General features: G+C 39.3%; 1 protein-coding gene across 2 annotated transcripts in view; it reads left to right on the forward strand.

Annotated features, from left to right (window-relative positions):
- Positions 1-23,013, forward strand: part of SLC9A7 (solute carrier family 9 member A7) — a 160,638-nt gene that overhangs the window by 116,975 nt on the left and 20,650 nt on the right. Inside the window, exons 8-13 of one of the 2 annotated variants that reach the window (XM_069463140.1) lie at positions 848-953; positions 2,715-2,803; positions 2,896-3,009; positions 5,255-5,366; positions 8,742-8,895; positions 16,692-16,751. In XM_069463140.1, coding sequence (XP_069319241.1) covers positions 848-953; positions 2,715-2,803; positions 2,896-3,009; positions 5,255-5,366; positions 8,742-8,895; positions 16,692-16,751 — 635 coding nt within the window. The remainder of the gene's footprint in view (positions 1-847; positions 954-2,714; positions 2,804-2,895; positions 3,010-5,254; positions 5,367-8,741; positions 8,896-16,691; positions 16,752-23,013) is intronic. The other variant, XM_069463141.1, reaches the window with a different exon arrangement.

The raw sequence follows: 23,013 nt of genomic DNA on the forward strand, positions 1-23,013 counted from the left end.
GGGGGCCCTTTTGATGCTCTGGGGACTTACATTGCTCAGTGAAACTACTCATGAGATGGTTCTATGCTGGCCCTCTGTCAAATGGCAGTGTTAGTAGAGGGATCTCTGGTTCCAAAAGGTGACACCAGCACACGATAGCTTCCCTGGAAGTCGTGCATGTCTTCCTTTCTTTTTTGTGGCTTTATTAGGCACCTACTATGGGCTCAGGCCTCAGTGGCACACAGGGGTCAGAGTCTCATGAGCCTCGTCCTCACAGCCATGCCAGAACTGACCTTCCAGGCAAGCCTGAGGCCATGACTGTGCCTCTCAGAACTGTGGGCATTGCAAGGAGCACAGAAAACCAGTTGCCAGTTTCTTTAGAAAGCTGAAAAAAATAGTTTTATTGAGATATAATTCACATACCATACGAGTCACCCATTTAAAGTGTGCAATTCAGTGATTTTTGGTATATTACATTTATTAATTTTTTTAAATTATGGTAAAATATATCTAACAAAATTTGCCATTTAACCATTCTTAAATGCACAATTCAGGGGCATTAAGCACACTCATGATGTTGTGTAACCATCTGCCCTATTTCCAGAACTTTTTCATCATCCCAAACAGAAACTCTGTACCCATTAAACAATCTCTCCCCATTCCCCCCTCTCTCCAGCCCCTAGGAATGTCTGTTCTGCTGGAAACCTTAATTTTTGTTACGGAAAAAATCTGCAGCAGCTTTAGAGCCTCAATAGCAGAGTTGAAGGGAAAGGCTCGCTCTTAGGAAGGGGTCCTGGGGTAACAGAGTGTGGTTCTTGGTGGCCATGACACATGTGCCTGGAGATGTGGTCCTTGACAAGGTGCCGACGTGACCAAGTTTACCAAGCTGCACTGCTTCCCCCTGCTGGAGACAGCGCTCTTCTTCCTCATGTCCTGGAGCACGTTCCTCTTGGCAGAAGCCTGCGGATTTACAGGTCAGTTTTCTGTCCTCTTGGGCCACCCTTCCCTTCATTATAAGGGGGGCTGGAGGAGATTTTGAAGGGAGGGAAGACTTCTTAGCAGCTTCTTGGAGTTGATTAGCTGTTGATTGAGTGTCTGTATAGAGGATTGCTGAGCAAGGTTGGTGTTCTGTCTTGATGGATCATTTAGTTGCCAAACGTTAACAAATTTTTTAGGAATAAAGTTCATCATTCCAAACTCAGTTTTATACTGAACACTCATTCTTTTTTTAATCTTTATTTTTTTATTTCAGAGTTTTAGGGGGTACACACATTTTGGTTACACAATTTACTTTTGTACAGTTTGAGTCAAAGTTATAGGTGTGCCCTTCACCCAGTTAGTGTGCATTATACTAGTTAGGTGTGAATTTACCCATCCCCTCCTCCCCCCTGCCACCTACTTGATTTCCCTTGAGTTTTACTTCCATATGTGCACATAAATGTTGATTGATTAGTTTCAATTTAGTATTGAGTACATGTGGTGTTTGTTTTTCCATTCTTGTGATCCTTCCTTCGGTAAGAAGAATGGTCTCCAGTTCCATCCAGATTTCTACAAAAGATACTAGATCACCATTTTTTATGGCTGAGTAGTGCTCCATGGTATACATATACCACCACATTTTATTAATCCACTCATGTATTGATGGGCACTTGGGTTGTTTCCACATCTTTGCAATTGTGAATTGTGTTGCCATAAACATTCAAGTGCAAGTGTCTTTTTTTATAAAATTTCTTTTTTTCTTTTGGGTTCTAACTCTATGTCAATGTTCAGCTGCAAAGGTTACTGAATATATTAAAATCTTATTTGTATCCGCCCCATGGTTGCTATGTTATTTTATATACAGTAGCAATAACAAGCAAAATATATGTCCTTAAAAGGCAATTTTGTATCTGCTCAGATTGAGCGTGAACACAGTTTTTCATTGTTTTATCTCTGGGCTCTTAATCATTGTTTTTCAATACCATGTTGTTATGGTGCCAGCTCATATAATATTAGAGTGGTTAATAATGTGGTTTTAGTTCCTCACATTCTCTCATTAAAAAAAAATCACTGAATTGTTCCATTAGAAAACTTAAGTACAATTACTATACATAATCCAGGTACTTAGGATGTAATTTTATCACTTTTTCAAAATATGACAATATATCTTTATATGCAGCATTATAAAGTGCCTAACTTCCTTAAAACTTGACAGTTATCTGTAATTGTGTAGGCAGAGTCCCAGGTGTGTCAGTTGTCTTGTACAACAAAATGGTCACCATTAACTAGAAATCTAGATCATCAGGGCTTGGATAAATGGAATAGTGCTCTCGATCTATTTTGTCTGAAGCCCCAGACTATGCAAGAATATAAAGCATTGGCTTGAAATTAAATTCATTCATTCTAAAAACAGAGAGGAATATGCCAAAGATATATGAAGGGTCCTCACGGGGAATGCATGCTGTATGCCAACTACAGATGGTGAATTAAGTAGGCATTTAGAGGAGGGGAGAGAATGCTCTTGAGACCGGAGCAAGGGGAGAATTGGGGGACTTGGTTTTGACAGAAGGCAGGGGTGGGAGATGGAACGGTTGATATGAGAGGTGAGGGGCTGGGGAGCATTCAGTGATAGGGAACTTTCAAAAATATTCAAGAAGTTGGATAGGCTGGGCTTGTCTACCTTAACTTTTTGTTTCAGCAGAATTTTTTTTCCTGCCTCTTTTTTTCCTATTAATTTGTTTTTTATCTCCTGGTAGGTGTTGTAGCTGTCCTTTTCTGTGGAATCACACAAGCTCATTACACCTACAACAATTTGTCAGTAGAATCAAGAAGTCGAACCAAGCAGGTGAGAGAGCCTTGGTGCTCATGAGTTGCCTGTTAATACAGGGAAGGGGGAAACTGCAGGGTTTACAGCTTCCTTTTCCCTTCTCTGTACAGCTCTTTGAGGTGTTACACTTCCTGGCAGAGAACTTCATCTTCTCCTACATGGGCCTGGCGCTGTTTACTTTCCAGAAGCACGTTTTCAGTCCCATTTTCATCATTGGCGCTTTTGTATCCTTTTTTTGTTCCACCATTTTCTATGTGGAGAGGCGACCACTGCTGGGGAAGCTATACTAATAATAATTTCTGTTTTGAGTGGGTAACTGGGTCAGTGCTAGTTCGCAGTGTTTTTACAATGAGAAAAAGAAGGCTTAGGTGGCATTTCATAAAGCTAAATGTATTTGACTTAAAGGACTGCATTTATTCGAAGATCATCTTTTCTGCATTTTCTGTGTAAGATGGCTTTTCTGTTAAACTGGTGCTTGGCAGGTGATAGTTTATTTTGTAAAGTGCCCTTCTTGGTAAATCTAAAAGTCAGCAACCATGTCAGTCCCCAGAATTATTTTTGATGTTTCATCGCCACATGACTTCCAATCCTGGAGATTCCCTGATTTGGATGACTTGAAGGTTCTGTTTGTCTTGTTCTCAACTGTGCCCCGAGAGCAGGCAGCCCTTCCTCAGGCCACCCCGGGGAAACCTGCAGGCACTGACCACGCTTTCATCCAAGCCACCCTGCTGCTGGCTACAGATCACAGTGGAAAAGATTCTGCCTGCCCCCCTGCCAAAAAAAAAAGAAAAAAGATAAAATTTTAAAATACTTGGTCCCTTGATTTAGACCCATTGTGAGTGCAGTATCTGGAAAAAAGACACAGTTCGGAGGGTTGGCTTCTCTCAAGCTAGGAGGGCTGTGAGTGCCTAGGGATGGATCCCCAGCTGAGGCTTTCCCTCACTTGGCCTCAGATACTATTGTTTTCATTAAGGTGTACTTTTCTGGGGCTTGATTTCAATATACTGAGTAGAAATCCCCTATTGCTAGACACTCACTTTTGCCTTTTCTAAAGCTACGTGAGTATCCTTAGGTCTTAGAATGTTGGCAAAAAAGGAATATTTTCCTCTTCTGGGCTTTTCATTTATTGTGCAGGAATGACTGACACTCACCAAGCTGCTGGACGGTGATAGTGGCCTAATGCAGTACTGGAGTTCTTCTAGTTAGAGTGTCATATGCTTAAACTGGTGGCTCATTGCTTGGATTTATATGCTCACCAAACTAATAGCTAAACATCTGTGGGGTCAATGTTTTTGTTCTTCATTAAGAAAGATGTATGTTGTTTTGATTTGTATTCCTAGCATGGCACCCATGAGAGATAGTGAGAGCACAGCCCTACTGTACAGATGAGGGCCTGGCAGAGGGTGGGCCAGGCCCTCTGAGAATCCTAAAAGCTGCTTACCACTTAAGGACATCTGCTTTACCTCTGGGATAGAGTGTCCTTTATAAGCACTACCTAGTTCTTTCTGTTCAAAACAAAACAAAATAAATAAATAAATAAATAAAGGAAAAGAAAAAAGGAAATAAGAAAAACAGGCAATGCTTTACCCTGTGGGAGGCAGAGAAGATAGTTCCGCCCTGGCTTCTGTCTGAAACAGCTGCTGTTACTGCAGCTGGTGCTTTGCCAAAACGGAAGCTCCCTGTTCCTTTGGCCTCCCATGGGGGTTTCCTTCTGTGACCAGGGGAATGTGCAGCTCTCTCTGTTGGGCACTGTTCTAAACTCAGCAAGTGACAAAGGACTAGTTTCCCTGAATTCTTTGGTTTCCACAGTAGAGTTCCTTTTCCACCCATCTTTCCCATTTCTTATGTCTCCAAAAGATGTTTTAGCCACTTAGGTAGAGAAATTTCCCCAGGTTGATTCTTGTGAGTGATCTGAATTTCTCTTCATGTTATGAATACTTTAAGTTTCCCTACGGCTTATACGCAGTCTCTTCCAGGTTATTAGAATCCCTGATGTTTACTTACAAGTGAAGCTTGTGAGCACTTAACCAGCAAACTTTCTCTTTAAAGTTCAACTACAGGGTTCATCATTTTTTCTTCTTATGATTTTTCTGCCAGTAGAGCCCAACCCAGTTTGGTACTCTCAATGCCCCACTCCTAACATGCTACTTTTGCTTATTTCTGGGCTCGTTTTTAGATAGATTGGAGAATTGGTCAATACCAGTTGAATTAAATCAAGAACTTCCAACAGTGTTTTTAACAGGCTAGAAATTATCTCTATGAACCAGGGTGGGGTGGAGGCTGAATGACCCCCATTTTGTTGCTGAGAGATGTGTCTAGAGGAAAACTAGACATCCGGGCTTCTTTGGGCAGCTCTCTGGACCATAGCGAGGTGTCACAGCATTCCTAAAATTCCCGGCTCAGCCAGAGGTTGTGTGGACATGCTATTCTGGAAACCTGTTGGGCCCTTAACCTCCACCTGGTGGCCAGGTTGCCATCTTCCTGGGCAGAGCTGCACATATCTACCCACTCTCCTTCTTTCTCAACTTGGGGAGAAGGCATAAGATTGGCTGGAATTTTCAACACATGATGATGTTTTCAGGTAAAAATACAAGTGTAAAGAAAATGAGTTCTATTCAACAGGCAACAATAGTATGATTAAAATATAATTGATAAGGTCCATGAAAAGACAGGCATTCGAGTTTATGGTTCATTTGTGTCCCCTACAGTGCCGAGTAGACAGATGTACATGTTCAATTGAATTAGTATTGATTTTGCAAACCATACTACCAAATGTGAACATTATCTCATAAAATACATCTCTAATTCATTTCTACAACCCAGGAGACCTGGGACTCATTTTTAGATAGATTTTAGATAAATTGGTCAATACCAGTTGAATTAAATCAAGAACTTCCAGCAGTGCGTTTTCTAGTAGATGTTCATAACCCTTAAGCTTCCAGAAGGGATCCAGACCTAACATTAGAAGGAAAATAGCTCTTGATGAGAAAGAACATGGGCCAGGTTACTCAGTACCTCCCAACTGCAATATCCTCTCTTATAAAATGATGAAATTGAACTAATTAGTTGAGGTCCTCCAGCTCTGACTTTCTGTGCAGCAAAAGAAATAAAATACACTCACCTAAGCAAGAGGAACCCAAAGCTGAGATTTAACAGCTGTGTTAGTCCCACTTGATTTACACTGTCTGCGACTCACTTCTCACTGGAAAGCTGAAAAGTCTGGAGAAGCCACTGAAGGGACAAAGGACGATAACAAAAGATGTGGAGGTAAAGAAAGGAGAGAGCACTTGGCATGAGTGGATGATGTAGTGAGTGTGACAAGCATCAGCCTTTATACAAAGGAGACCCAAGTTAGAGCATTTCTGCAGATCTGAGGGAGGAGATGTTTGCGGCAGCACTGTGATCCTTAAAGGCACTTCTGTCTTGAGTGGGGAAGAGGGAGGGACTGTAGAAAAGAGCAGAAGGAGTACCAGCCACTTTTACCACCACTCAGTAGTTCTTAGAGGCCTCGTAGAGTCATATTGAAATCAAACCAACAGGCACTGCTTGGTAAGGCAGTCGCTTTGTCTCATGCCAGCTTGCCTCTGAACTCAGATAAGGGTGCAGCCTGCCAAAATGATTTCCTCTCACTCTGACAAGCATGTATTCAGCATCCTCTTTTTATAAGCCACAGTTCTAGGTTGTGGAGAGTACGAAGACCAGCCTCCTTCACAGAGTTCACAGTCCACTGGGAGGAGGCAGGTGCCCAAAGAGCTCATTTTCTCCTGGGAAGGGATGGCCAATTGCACAAAAGAGGTACGAAGGATACGTGGACAAGAAGAGGCTGGCTCGGGACCATCTTCACAAAGGGGATAGTCTTCAAACTGGGCTTGAAAGACATGGAATTTCAGGAGGCAGCAGGTTGGAAAGGCGGAAAAGCATTGCCATGCGTGACTTATTCCTGGAAGAGCAACTGTCTGATTTAAATGTCAGGCATGTGGAGTAATACAGAAAGAACATGAGACTGGAAGGGAAAATGACATCTAAACTCATGATTTTCACCCTTTGGTTTGCACCAGAATCGCCTGTTGGGCTTGTTAAACCACAGATTGCTGGGGCCCACTAATCTGATTCTGGGGGTATGGGGTAGGCCCCAGGAATTTGCATTTCTAATACATTCTCAGTTGCTGCTGCTGCTGCTGCTGGTTTGAGGACCACACTTTGAGAACCACCACTGTAGAATGGAGACCACAGAGAGGCTCCAGTGCTGTGCCAAAGAGTTTGGGCTTTACTCAAGAGTAGCAAGGACACATTTAGAGCTTGATGAGGAAGGCAATGATAAGCTCCTACATCCATATTAGGAAAATACTGGTGGGCAAGAGAAAGATGAGTTGGAGCTAACTATCATCTAGGCCAACTTAAAATCAGTTTCTGTACTAAAAGGCTCAGTACCCAGTGCTGTCTAATGATATTTCCAGTAACAATTATTTTATGTTCAGAGAAATCTGGCTATCAAAAGGAACTCATTCTTCAAGGCTATGAAATATTAATACCTGAGGTTTCACTTTTATATTGCTTACCATGTTTACCTAATGAAATAAAGAAAAATGTGTCATACATTATCTGTCTCTGACCCCCAATTTTCTTCTTTGTGACAACATCCCTTTAGAGGCTTAAGTATTGACTGATGACATAGCTAGTTGGCTGTAGGGTACCCTAGGTATGTATAAATATTTCACTAGGACAGATTAACAGAAAACATTAACTTTGCTCTTTTTTATGTAACTTTTTTTGAATCATTCTTCTTTCATGAATTGTAGTGAAGCCCTCAGATTACATATATTAATAATTGTGAAATAATTGGGAAAGGTAGGAGAATGTACAAATAGATATAGGTCTAACTTCTCATTTTCTCACATAATATGGACACAGTCTTGCCCATGGTGAATAAAAATTTATACTAGATATGTATAATACTAAAGACTGTAGATTCAGTCTTTACTGTAAAACCAATTATGAGCATAGTATGGGGAAGGAAAAAAAGATCTTAGAAAGATAAACTATAAAACATTAAATTGTTGGTGTTAACCTCAAAAACCATTAATGTAGATCAGGGATCAGCAAACTACAGCCCCTGGGCCAAATCCAACCACTGCCTATCTTTATATACCCAGTGAGCTAAGAATGCCTTTTACAGATGAATGTTTACAATCTGTTCAGTGATAGGGAACACTAACTTTGAAACCCAATTAAGCAAGGTATCCCCTCCAAAAATAATTCCCCTCTTTTCATTGGTGGACCTGTATGACAACCAAGTATACTGTTATTGTTATTGTTATATTCTTGATTTTTGTCAATGAAAATTTATACAAGTTTTTTCTCTTTTTTATATAAGTATCCATGCAATAGCCTTGATTTTTCCTCTTGGCCCATGAATCCTAAAATATTTAGTATCTAGCCCTTTGCAGAAAGAGTTGCCAACCCCAAACGTGGTTCACATTGTGTTTTCACTTTCCTGTGTGGCTTTCCCCTTTGCTATGGAAGTGCTGAACTATTTCCCACAAATTTGACATATTCATACCTAGCCTGTTTTTTAAGTTTATGTTGACAGTGTGGTCCTTGGGTAGTGTTTGGATCACAGACTTAGCTTATGTTAATACCTATTTATATTTCTTTTTACTTCATGTTATTAATACTAACAAGAGAATCATTTAAGTAATAAAAGAGAGTTATTCTAAAATGTATTTTACAAAGCAGTGCAACATTCTTCTCATTGTATTTGGGAATTTTGCAAAAGATAGTCTCAAATAGAAGAAAATCATATACTTTTAAGGTTCTTCTTTCTGAGTAAAATAAATTGGTCCCTGAAGCATGAATTGATAAGAGTTTATTAGCCCCAAGTGGCAGCAGTGAATTTTTGAGGAGACATTGTCATTTATCCTTATAACCAAGAGATCTTCCTCTTTGGTCGCTGCAGGCCTCAGGGGAGCAATGGCGTTTGCTTTGGCCATCCGCGACACGGCAACCTATGCTCGCCAAATGATGTTCACCACCACGCTCCTCATCGTCTTCTTCACTGTCTGGGTCATTGGAGGAGGCACGACGCCCATGTTGTCATGGCTTAATATAAGGTCAGTTTAGAGCTAAGGCCAGTTTTGTATCTAAATATGTCAGTTGTTACTGAGAATGTTCAATATGCCCATGCAGGATGTGCTGCAGCTTAGTTCATGACAGATTTTGAGGGGGTGGGGTTAAACATTTTTTAAAAAAAAACCCAATAAGTAAAAGTTTGATGTATTGGATTTTCCAGGAGAAAAAAAAATGACATTAAAATTTTTGTGGGTACAAATATACAAGGAATTAGAAATGTCTGGATCTGTTATAGCAGTGACAGTAGGGCAAGAATTCAAAAAGTCTTAAAGCTTCAGGAGAGAGAATAGACCTTTAGTCTCTGGCAGCATCCAGTATTTCATATTCCTTTGAGATGAAAGCCAGAGCCTGAAGAATAAGCACATCAGCCAGAAATAAAAAGAGGCAATTAGAGTTTTGTTTTAGCATGCAGCTGCATGCTGTGTCTCTTCTTGCTTGGATGCACAAAAGAGGTGACATTTCCTGTGTAACCCTCATCTGTTGCAGTCTCATGGACATCCCCTGCCTGTGGTTTTGCAGCTGTGTCAGAACAGAGGGGCACTGATCTGAGTTTGATTTTTTAAAGAGCATTTGAATTCCAAACTCTTTGTGAGCTCCAGCACCTTATGGTAAAGAGGTCTTTGGATCAGGGTTCAAGAGACCCACAGTCGAACTCTGGCTTGGATTTAAGACAAGCCCCTCATGTCTTTGGGCTTCGGTTTTCACCAGCATTAAATGAAGATGTTCTACCAGATTATCTCAAGGGCCATTCAGCTCTAAATGTTGTGCTGTGTATCACTGGAGGTGCTTTGGTCTCCTGCCACAGTTTTGGGTCTGCAAAGGGTGACCGTAATCCGGAATAAGACACTTGGATGGTGCAAAGATGTGAAGAATAATTCTCTGAAAAACCACAAGGTGGCAATGTGTTTTTCTTTCTCTACTGGCTTTTACTTTGTATTCCCGTCTCTAGAATGTAGGATGCACGAGATAGCTGAAGAGCGTACACAGCTTGGAGGAGAGAAAAGGATGAACAAGGATCTTCCAGTCATCCTTGGAGTTGGGGGGAGGAACTAGAATTTGAGAGAATTGTCTCTTCCATCTGGGGATTTTGTATTGAGGGTAGGCAGGAATTCCTGGGCTGACCACTGCCAGCTGTGCTATTTCTGGGCCAGCATGTCTCAGTCTGAGATCCAAGTGAGTCTGCAGAACCTACATGGGGCTTATCAGTGACAGTCATAGTAATAACTAGTACTTGCATTTCAGGTGTTGTTCAAGATGCCATGTATATATTAAGATAATTCTCATAACATTCCTATAAAGGAGATAATACTATTATCTCCATTTTAGAGTTGGGGAAACTAAGGCATGGGGCAATAACTTATCCAAGGTCACAAAGCTTTAAGTGGATGAGCTAGGATTTGAACCAAGGCAGTCATGCCACAGAGTTCACACTCTTAACCACTGTGCTGTACTGCCTATAAGAAGGGTTGCTGTAGTAAAGACTTTATGTCATAAAATTTAGAATGGTTAGAATTTCAACTGCCTGGCATGAATCTCAAGGGTTGAATTAAGGAAAAGAATACATCCTTGGAAATATAAACCAAAAAAAGAAGATTTAAGGTCTCTTGGCTTTAAACTTAAGAGGTAAGATGGTACCATCTTTCACTGTTGTAGCAGAATGAGGGTAAGAAAGGAGGTTTACCCTGCACACAGTTGAGAATCCTTACATTCGGTGACTTCTGAGATCATTTCCTGCTCCTATTTGTCTGGTCACCCAGTATGTGTCCTGGATGCTCAGAGCCTGCTTAAATCATGTTTGTTTTTCATGGTATTTTATAAGTCCTTTTGTACCCCACCCAACATATACAGGACCAAATGGTTTTCCATGGAGTAGAGAGTTGACTTTTGTACTTGTAACCCATTTCAAAAAGTGAGTCATTAAAACAATCCTACCCAGAGCTGAGAGCATGAGTCACCAAATGCAAAGATGAATGAAATGACAATGTCATTTCAAGAATATTATATAAATGGAATCCTACGGTATATAATCATTTAAGATTGGCTTTTTTTCCCCACTCAGCGTAATGCCCTGGAGACACATTTAGGTTGTTGCACAGATCATTAGTTTGTTCCATTTTATTGCTGCGTAGTAGTAGTCTGTGGTAGGGATGTACCAGAGTTTGTTTAACCATTCACCCCTTGAAGAACATTTGGGTAGTTTCCAGTTTGGGGCTATTGTAAATAAAGCTTCTATGAATATTCATGTATAGGTCTTTTTGTGGATATAAGTTTTCATGTGTCTGAGATAAATGCCTAGGAGTGTGTCTTCTGGGTTGGACAGTAAGTATATGTTTAGTTTTATGAGAAACTGACACAGTTTTTTAGTGTCTGTACCATTTTACATTCCCACCAGCAATATATGAGAAATCTAGTTTCTTAGCATTCTCACCAGCATTTGGTATTGTCACATTTTTAAATTTCAGCTGCTCTAATAGGTGTGATATCTCATTGTGGTCTTGATTTGCATTTCTCTCATGGCTAATGATGATGAACATCACTTCATGTGTTTATTTGCCATTCATATATCTTTGGTGAAATATCTGTTGAAGTCTTTTGTCCATTTTCTAATTGGATTATTTGTTTTTTTAAATTGAGTTTTGAGAGTTCTTTAGATACTAGTCTTTTGTCAGATACATGGTTTGCAAATATTTTCTCCCACTCTGTAGCTTATCTTTTAATCCTTTTAATAGAGTCTTTCACAGAGGAGTTTTAATTTTGATGAAGTGCAATTTGTTTTTTCCTTTTATGGATCATGCATTTGGTGTCATATCTAAGGACTCTACACCAAGCCCTGGGTCCTGAAGATTTTCTTCTGTGTTATCTTCTAAAAGTTTTTTAGTTTTACACTTTACATTTAAATCTATGATCCATTTTAAGTTAATTTTCATATAAGTGTGAGATTTAGGTTAAGATTTTATTTTATTTACCTATGGTTATCTAGTTGTTCCAGCTCAATATGTTAAAAAGACTATCCTTACTCAATTCAAATACTTTTTCTCTTTTGTCAAAAATCCAGTTGTCTGTATGCATGGGGGTCTGTTTCTATACTGCTCCATTGATTTAGGTGACTCTCCCTCCACTAATACCATAGTGTCTTGATAACTACAGTTATACAGTAAATCTTGGCATCAAGTAGAATGATTCCTTCCATTTTCGTCTTCTTTTTTTAAATTGTTGTATCTATTTTAGTTCCTTTCAATATACATTTTATTTTTTATTTTATTTTTTTTTCAATATACATTTTAGAATAAGGTTATCTGTATAAAAAATCATGCTGGCACTTTCATAGGAATTGCATTAAACCTATATACCAATTTTTGGGAAGACTGACATCATTATTATCTTGAGTCTTCCAATCCATGAACATGGCATGTATCTCCATTTATTTAGACCCTCTTTGATTTCTTTCATCAGTATTTTGTAGTTTTTAGCATACAAGGCCTGTACATGTATTTTTAGATCTTGTACCCTGTCATCTTGCTTAACTCACTTATTAGTTCTAGGAGGGGTTTTTGGTGGTTCTTTTTTTTTTTGGTAGCTTCTTTGGGATATTCTACATAGATCATCATGTCATTTGCAAATAGAGACGGTTTTATTTCTTCCTTTCCAACCAATATGCCTTTTGTTTCCTTTTCTTGCCATATTGCTCTGGCTAGGACTTTCAGGACTATGTTGAATAAGATTGGTGTGTATCAACATCCTTGCCTTGTTCTCGATTTTAAGAGGAAAGCATTCAGTCTTTCACTATTAAGTGTAATATTAGCTGTAGGTGTTTTGTAGATGTTCATCAACAAGTTGAAGAAATTTCTATCTATTGCTAGTTTTCTGGGTTTTTGTCATGAACAAGTCTTAAATTTTATCAAATACTTTTTCTGCATCAATTGATGTGATCATATGATTTTTCTTGTTTAGCCTATTAATTTGGTAGATTACATTGATTAATTTTCAAATATCAAGCCAGCCTTCTTTGAAATAAACCCCACTTGGTTGTGGTGTATTATTCTTTTAAATATTGCTGAATTCTATGAGGAAATATTTTGTTAAGGAATTTTATGTTTGTGAGGAATATTGATCTATAGTTCTTTTTTGGTACTGCCTTTGTTTTTGATATCAGGGTAATCTGGCCTTACAAAATGAGTTGGGATGTGTTCCCTACTCTTCTGTTTTCTTGATGAGATAGTATAGAATTGGTGTTAATTCTTTTCTTTAAGCATTTGGTAGAATTCTCCAGTGAAACCTTCTGGGCTTGGAGACTTCTTTTTCAGGAGTTCTCAATTTATGCAGCCAATTGCTTTAACAGTTACAGGGCTATTCAGATTGTCTATTTCATATTGAGTAAGTTGTGGTAGTTTGTGAAATTGGTCGGTTTCATCTAAGTTGTCAAGTTTATGTTATTCATAGCATTCCCTTATTATCCTTTAATGTTCATGGGGTCTATAGTGATAACCCCTATTTTATTCCTGATTTTTTTGATATTTTATTCCTGATAATATGTATCTTCTGTTTTTGTGATCAGTCTTGCTATACTTTTGTCAATTTTATTGACCTTTTCAAATAATCAGCTGTTTATTTCATTGATTTTCTAATTTCACTTTAATTGATTTTTGTTCCTATCTTTATTGTTTCCTTCCTTCTGTCCAACTCTACCCAGACAGCATAATGAAGCAAAGATGCCATTGTTGAAAAATACATATGGTGTCAGTTCGTATTTCCAGATGTATATAAATAATGATTATGTAATACAAACTGACATTTACAGAGATTACATCAAAAGAAATTCCCTCTAAAATAAGGTAATGAGACTGATTGGTTTTTCTAGCTTGTGGCTTGTGGTGTTACTTAATGGCCATGAATCATTTCTGTAACCCAAGTTCTTATTCTAAATTGATTCAGAAACCCCCTGAAGTTCAGTGTGGTGTTTTGGCCCCTCTGATCTCAGTAGGATCAGTACCTACTTGTTCCTTACTTTTCCAGGCTGCTGATAGAGGCCCTAATGAGCTATTAAGTAGCTGCTCAGAAGTCAGAAGCCCTGGGTGGGTCTTAGAGTTCACTACAAATAATTAAGAGTTAGCTATGATTCTTAATGATGGCTAATGTCAAGTCTGTGTATAAAATAAAAATAAATATAACTACAAATCCAAAGCCAGATCACTGTTCTCCATAAGTCCAATTTACCTTTTTAAATTGGTGTTTTGTTACTGGCATTTTAAAACATAATGGCAAAATGTGCAAATTGCTTTCTGTTAGTGCACAAACTACATAAGATTTTTCTTTGTCTCTTAAGTAAATGTTGTTATTCACAAATGACATAATTTTGGCAACTTAAAAAATGATCATGGGATTATTTTGACTGGTGAGCCTCTTATGTGTCCTGAGCACATTATGGTAGCACGGTGGCTGTCCTCTTGGAGCCCCCAGCTTCAAGTGACACACACATGAAGAGGTGGTGATGGTGGGGTGGGGCACAGTGGAATGGCACACACCCAGGTGGCCTAACAAACCAGTAACCTTCACACTTCAGAGTGCGGTAATGTAATCATTCAAGGACACGTAAGAACGCTCTATTTAGTATAATCCTGTTAGACTGAGAATTTAAAATAAAGCTCTTTGCAAGATAATGTAAGGAGTAAAGACAGGGAAAAGCCCTGAGCTCTTTATGTAATAGCATTTGTGACTGGCTATTTTAAAAGAGTTTAAAGATTCCACATTGTAATCAAAGGCAGTATCCTGTAAGGTGAGGAGCTGGCGCTCTAGGCTCTAATAGCCTGAGTTGGAATCTTGGCTCCACTATTTCTACCTTTGTGACCTTGAGCAACTTATTTCTCCCCTAACCCTTGGTTTCCTGACCGATTAAAGGAGATGATCATAGTGTGAGGATAAAATGTGATAATAAATAAATGTGATGAAGAAGTCTCTTAATAAATGTACCGTCTGGCACATGGTAATCACTTAGTATATTCTAGCTGTTTTATTATTATTACTAACCATAGCATTACGACTGCTACTATTATTATTACTATTATTGAAGAGACAATGAATCTTACATTAAAAGAATACAGCTTGTTTTTCTGGTATTTGTTATAATTTTTCAATGCTGTAATAATATAGAGAGAATGGTTTAAGTCACATTCTGAACATGTAACTAGTTAAAAATACCACCTTAAGAAGCATCATGTTGGCCGGGCACGGTGGCTCATGCCTGTAATCCTAGCACTCTGGGAGGCCGAGGCGGGTGGATCGCTCGAGGTCAGGAGTTCAAGACCAGCCTGAGCACAAGCAAGACCCCGTCTCTACTAAAAATAGAAAGAAATTGTCTGGCCAACTAAAATATATATATATATATATATATATATATATATATATATAAAATTAGCCGAGCATGGTGGCACGTGCCTGTAGTCCCAGCTACTCGGAGGCTGAGGCAGGAGGATCGCTTAAGCCCAGGAGTTTACGGTTGCTGTGAGCTAGGCTGATGCCATGGCACTCTAGCCCAGGCAACAAAGCAAGACTCTGTCAAAAAAAAAAAAAAAAAAAAAGAAGCATCATGTTCTTACTTGCATATTTCAGGGGCTCTTAGTAGCATGAGAATTTGGGCATTGTCTAGCACAGTGTTTCTCAACCTTTTTTTCATTATTGCTCCCCTAAGGAGCCTTTAAAAAATTTTTTTCCCAATTACCTCCTCCCAGTGGAATTTTACTACCACCAATCTCCTGTATATCTGTTCATGTACTATGATCATTGGAGGGCTACAAACCATTGTAATAGGTCAGATTTTTTCGTGTTCCACAAGAACCAATTTCCATACCCATGGGGGCAATATCACCTGCATTGAGAATATATAATTTAGTGCAATGGTTCTCAACTGAGGGAAATTTTGCTCCCCTGGGGACATTTGGCAGTATCTGGAGACATTTTTAGTGGCCATCGCCCAGGTTGGGGTATTGTTACTGGTGTCTCGTGGGTGGAAGCCAGGGTTGCTGCCGAGCATGTCACAGTGCACAGGATGGCCTCTCACAACAGAGAATTATCTGGTTCAAAATGTCAGTAGTGCCAAGTTTACGAAACCCTGCTCTAACATGATGATAAAGTTCAAATGCACTCTGAATAACCCAGAAATTATTAAGGAAGGTGAAAGGGGACCATGTCAACTCAAAGGCCACAAGGTAAAGAGAATAGCAGAGGTTGTGTTTCTAACCTTCAGGTCGATCCTGTGGACAATGTGGTTTGCTTCTCTTGAAGAAAAGGCCATCTTTATCTTAAGTATTGTTGCTGTTTTTCAATAATACGATGCTTTTTACTCTTTCTGTCAAATATGTGTAAAACTATGTGTAAACACTTCAAATATGTGTTTAGTAACAATTAACTTTTTGTTTTCCATTTTTTATATGGACGTATCTTGCTTTCTGATACAGGTGAATTCCTGAAAAATTGTATAAATTCATTTTCTGTGAGGTGTATTTATTCCTCTGATTTCATTACACTGTATTTTGAGAGGCTTAGCTTCATTCCTAATCGCTCCTCATTGGCCTGTCTCCTAACATTATTGCTTTAAATTTAAATTTAGCAGCCTCTGCCTCTCAGGGTTTTAAAGGATGGGGACAGTTTAAGAAAGGGTATGGACTTATATTGAAAATGAGACGGCCTATTCTTTCATGGATGTGGTCCAGGTCATATGCCCAGAACTCCTGGTTCCCCTGTTGTCCCTGTCACACTCACATTCCCTTCTTCTGCTGCCCAGAGTTGGCGTCGAGGAGCCCTCTGAAGAGGATCAGAATGAACGCCGCTGGCAGTACTTCAGGTGACACAAGGGCATCCTCAGAAAAAAATTAACTGGGCCTGGCTTTTCTCCTCTTTCTAACCTGAGACATTTCTCTTTATGCTGTTTTTCTCTTTCTTCCTTCCTGTATGCGCCAACCTCCACCCCTTTTAGTAAAGGGGCAAGAGGTTAAGTCGATTCTAATCATTCTTTCTACCCTTTCTCTGGGTTGATTGATGTTCCTGGGATTCTGTCTGCTTTCCCCACATTTTGGACAATGTGTTGCCAACACCAAAGCCTGAGGTGGCAAGTGTCTCCATTTTGTACAACTGAGCTTAATGTTAAGAGCAGCTCTTTTTCAGAGCCACAGATACTTTTTCCACAACACCCTGCTTGTGATCTAGTAAATAAAGCTTTAACTCATAAAGAGAACTTGATTTTCATATTACAGCCATGACTGGGTTATGACTTACACCATCTTAATTAAATGCCAGTGCTTTTGTAGTTTTTTAAAAAACTGTGTATTTGTGTGCCTTATCAAGGTGAATCAGAAGATATGAAGAACATTTTTTTTAACCCAAAAGGGTAAAGATTCATCTAATGCAATTTGTTTCTTGGTGTTCATCCGAGTTCATGATATAATTATGCCTAAGGGTGGTGATGTCAATTCAAACAGAGTAAAAACTTTAAAGTTTCTTCTTTCTTTTCCTTTCTGTATCTCTAATTGGCATGCTTTCCTCCTGATCTGATTCTTGGTGCTGGTAGATAAATCAAATGCAAAACAGGCTTTAACTCTGTTCTTACACTGTGAAGACATTTCACTCCCTGTGGGCAGTGGTGAAAGCAGTGGTACCTGTCAGGGGACATGGGTCTGGGGGTATCACCAGGCCTCAGATGTACACGTATGAAATTAAGTGTTTAAGCTCACTAGGATTACACTTTTTTCTACTGTTTAAAATACACACACACACTCTTTCGTTTTTGGAGACTGATTTTAGGTACTAGTTAAGTTGTACACTGACGAGACTCTTTCCTTTGAAGCATCCCACCTTTAAGCAGGAATGTCCTTCGGGCCAAATATGAGTTATTATACTTGGGACACGAGAGAATTCAGATTATGATCTGGTGTTCAGGGTTTTATATGAAAGTGTATGTCTCACATTCCTCAAATTATTCAGAACCTGAATCATTCAGATTTTTAAAAAATTATCAATTAAAATAGAACACTTAAAATTTCTGAGATTTCATGGCATTTTATCTGTTGATCAGAATGGGCAAATTATACGAGCAAGGAAATGATTAATTTTCATTATTTATTCATTTCAGAATGAACACATCAGTTTGATAGTTTTATTTTCTCATTTGGTGTGGGATTACTACATTTGTCTCATTCCTAATGAAAATAAGGATAATTCGGTTTATTCTGGAAGAAAAGACTGTCATATGTGCTCTAATGAACTCAACCCTGATGTATCAGGGGAATGTTAAAATATGATGTAATAAAACAGCACAAAAAGTTCCAGTGTTCTGGATCAAAAGCATTATAGCAGTTCAGGAGAGAAAAATATATTGTAAATAGTTGACTGAAACTAGAAATTTCATAAACTTGGGGGACCCTCAAGTCTTCTGAGGCTTTAAGTTTGCAGTTAAAATCCTGTGCCTGGTCTTTCTTGCTACACAGCCCCACAAAAAAATACCCTGGCCCATTGCTTTACCTCCTGTTCCCAGAGACCAGTTTGGTTCTGGGCTCTGCCCCAAGGGTGGGACTCTTTGTCAGGAGCCACAGGGTCCATTGTCATCCTTGGGGATTGGTCCAAGGCACCCTCAACCTTGCCAGAAAAGTAATTATTAAATTGCCCTAAAGTAAATAGCCTTGAATGGGCAAAGAAATTGGAGAAGAACATCATTTGTGTCTCACGGCCCCTGGTCTGTTTTGTTTGTTTGGTTTTTGGCATTTAAAAAGCAGTAGCAAGCTTAGGTCTTTGCTTCCTTTCTTGGAAATCTCTTATTCAGCACTTATACCAGTAGCAAGGGCCTCCAAGAGACCCAAAGGGGCCTTCCCACATTCCTCTGTCTGTGGGAGAGCCCAGGAGGTCCTTTTAGGCTCTGTGCTGTCCAGAGTTTGAACTGCATCTCAGACAGGTGGTTGATAGCAAGTGGCTGCAGTGAAGGTTGGAACTTCCATGGCAGAATGGTGATAAAAAGCAAGGAAAAGGGGCATTGGTTAGGATTGTCCTCAGAACTAGATTTCCAGGGCATGTATACAGCAAGATCTGAAGTTGGCTGCATTGACTGGAGTTTGATTAACTATATATATATATATATATATATATATATATATATATATTGTCTCAGTTAACTAGCATTTTTCTCCTTGCCCTTCACTTTTGAGAAGAGAAGGAGAATCTCAACAAAACATTCCAGGATTTATCTGGAATAAAACCACATAATTGCTAGAATCTGTATCTACCTATTTACCTGTTACCTATATTTACCTATTATAACACCCTATGTCCATGAATCTTTACAACTTGTGGTTTTCAGATCCTGAAATAATATGAGATCCTGAATTATCGATATTAGTAGATTAGACTAAATTAGAGAGATAGGAAAATAAACTGTTGTGTTTTTGAAACATTTTTACCAAGGGTATAATTAAGTATTCTTCTCTTTTAATTGTGAAAATTTTTAAATATGCAAAAAAATCAAAGAATAGAACAATGAATACCCAAGTACTAACCTCGATTCACCAATTGTTAACATTCTATCAATTTTTGGGATCATTTTTGCCCTCTATTTTAACCATTTGAAAATAGTTCAAAGTGCATTGCAGACATCATGACTTTCCACCCCTAAATACTGCAGCATGCATCTCCTAGGAATCTAGTCTCCTACATGATCACAATACCTGAAAAAAATAGCATAAATTTTATACACACACACACACACACACACACACACACACACACATTCTGCATCCAGGATCCAATCAAAGTTTACTTTGGTTGTTATATCTTTTTAGTGTCTTTTAATCTAGAACACCTCCCCCCTTATTTGGTCTCTTATGACATTAAGGTTTTTTTTAAATGTTCAAGATAGTTGTCTTGCAGAACGTCCCATAATCTGGATTTTTCTGATTTTTCCTCATGACTAGAAATAGATAATCATTTTTGCCAAAAATGCTGTAAAAGTGATGTTAGATATTTCTTGTGGCATCACATCAGGTGTATATGTTGTCAGGCTGCTCCTTTATTAGTGATGTTACATTTGATCACTTGGTTAAGGAAGTGACCCCGGGTTTCTCCACTATAAAGGTTCTTGTTTTCATAATCAAAAAGTTACCTGTAGAATGATCCTTTGACATCATGTGAATGGCCAGATTCCCAACATCCTTCTCACCCAGTGGTAAAATCATCCACTGATGATCCCAGCTTGAAACAATTATTATACTGGGGGTAGAAAATGGAGATTTTCTAACTTTGTCATTCCTTTCACATTTAGAAGATGACTCATCTATAAAGAAGAGCTTTAAGAGGGTTTTAAAATTTGTTTTATATACTGAACTGAGGAATCTCCCATGTCTAAATAATCAGTTCAAACACAGTTTTACTTAATATTTATGGGACTTGGAGTTGTGTCTCTGCAGGATCCCAGCAGGAATCTTGGGTGTTACCATTGAGAAGGAAAAAAAGTTAGCAAACAGTTGTCACTTTATTAGTAGAGGAAAAAAAGCAATGCTAGAGAGACATGCCTGGAATTAGTACTTTCTAGAATCTGCACTGTGCGGTAGCCACTAGCCATATGTGCTATTAAAATTAAGTTTTAAATTAATTAAAACTAAAATGTAAAACGCAGTTCCTCAGTCATACTAGCCCCATTTCAAGTGCTCGATAGCCACATGTGGGTGGCTGGTGGTTACCATATTGGACAGCACAGATATAGAACATTTCCATCATCGCAGAAAGTTCCATTGTACAGATCTAGAATTGCCTTAATTCCCCCAGAACAAAGTGGCAAACTTCACACATTTGTGATGAGATTAGAATTGCCCTCATCTCATGAGTTTGTCAAGTTATTCCAACATTTTGGGTTTTGTTGTTTTGAATTCTGGCCTGGCCACATGGGACCAGGACGAATGGATGAGTTCCACTGATGTTTCTAGGACTTCAATGAAGATAGTCAAAGCCTAGTTTTTATAAGCAGTTCTTGTTAAACATAATCTATTTTAATTCTTGTTAAGCAGATTTTTTTCTCCTAATAGAGATTAGTTAAAAGAATAGAGGGAGCTAAATTTCATTTGGCAGCTTTTACCGTATTTGACTTAATTTTCTTCATTGTAGTACAGGGCACATCTAAACCATTCATAGGCTTCATATTTCATGGGGGCTCATAAAGTCAATTTGTTTTATCTTTGCTGACATGGAAGCCACTCACAAAAGCCAATACACTGCTTTCCAAATTCACAGTGCAGAAAGGAGAGATCATTAGTGACAGATTGGAACTGCCACATTCTTGGCCATGCTGCATCCATGCGCCTCCACAGCCTCTCTGGAGTTAGGCGGAGGGCAGCCGTGGCACCTGGCATTCTGGTAGCCTGTCTGAGAGATGCTGCAGTCACCAGCACTCTGCCCTCATTAGACTGCACCCAGGAACTCATCTTAAGGGAATTAGTCTCGCATGAAGTAGCTTTATGCTGCTATAGAATCCATTGAACAAGGCCTGATATTGGAGTCTTTGCTGTGACCTTATAAATGCTGACAAAACCACCAGATAGAGGATTTATCTCTATGTAATATACATTAAGAGACCCTGAAAACAGATGAGGGCTGAAGATCAACAGCTAGGAATTCCATATGCGACCTCTTCTCTACCGCTTTTATTCATTAAACACATGACATGCACTGAGGCTCTGGGGTGACTTCTGTGGGCATCTCTTGAGTTCCTGAAGTTGATAGTTTTCATGTCCAAAGATCTCTGTGAGATTTGTTGCTCAGAGGTCTCCAGATAATGTCCAGCTGTGAGGGTAGCCTCCAGCCCACAGAAATCCCTTCCTGGAAGTGCCTCTAGACACATAGCAAAGTCCATCTAATGTAATACAAAGATCCCATCAAACCCCAGGCCCACAGGGAGGAGATCTGGAGCCAGGCACACAGAAGGTTTTAACTAAGTGCTCAGAACAGTGCCCAACATAGTAGGCACTCAATAAACATTTACTGAATACATGAATTCATCTTGTGGTTTAAACTTTGCCTTCAGCACAATATGCGGTAGCTGTTCCTTTCCTACTCTGTCTCCCCTTTCCAGGGGCATGCACCTTGGGTTAGTACGCAGCAAGCCTGAAATTAGACAGGTGGAGGTTCACTTTTAGAGGGTGGGCACATCTGTGTTGTCTTTTATCCCTCTTTTCCATTAGTCTCTTTTGTCAGGAAAGATCTTGAGCATCACAGATAAGGAAAAAGGAGTGAGGGAGCAGAGGAAAAGTAAGTGCGTGCGCACGAGGCTTTGTGTGTCCATTGGCTGTGTGCTCATTGGAGCCAACGCCCTGGTACTGGACTGCAAAGAACCCCCCTGTTAGAGCCCACTCGGCACCTCTCTTCAAGCTCAAATCAAACCTAATCTGCTGACAGCTCTATTCTCAGTTTACCTTTTATGACCTGTCCATTCATTGTGACACTGGAGGGAATGAAGGGAGAGATGTAGGATTTTCCTGGCATCTTTGTTCTCACCTGCATTGCCCCATGCTGTCCACATCATTCATGTCACGGTTCTCTGCGTCGGAATGAGGAAAGTGCAGGGATGAAAAATGAACAGATGCATAGAACACCAGTTGGCATGTTACTGAGCCGAGACAACGGCCCTAGTGCTTTTATGGAATTTATTATAAGTAAATTTTGCCATTTTGCTTTTTTTCTGTCTTCACTTGTTACCCTCAAATGTATGAGTTCTCAGGTCATCTTTGATGCAAGAGAGTGTGGGGGCACCAGGATTAAAAGCAGGTTAGGACTCCAGTTAATGATATTGTGAAAGAAAACATTATTCTGATGCTTGTTAAAAACAATAAGGCAGACATCATTCAGGACCATCATGATTGGTATAGGGACCACTGTGATGGGGTCTTGCAGTAGGGGAGACAGATAGGGGTCAGTGGATGGAAAATGACTGAGAAGAAGCATCAGGAGTAAGAGGGATTCTGGCTAAACTGACCTAACAGGATTCTTACTGAAAACAGGCCAAGAGGGATCAGACATCATGTGGGGGATGATAGGGGATGAGGAACCTGATCAGATATTGAGGGAGATCAGAT

The sequence above is a fragment of the Eulemur rufifrons genome, chromosome 30 (genome assembly GCF_041146395.1).
Source record: "Eulemur rufifrons isolate Redbay chromosome 30, OSU_ERuf_1, whole genome shotgun sequence".
NCBI lineage: Eukaryota > Metazoa > Chordata > Mammalia > Primates > Lemuridae > Eulemur > Eulemur rufifrons.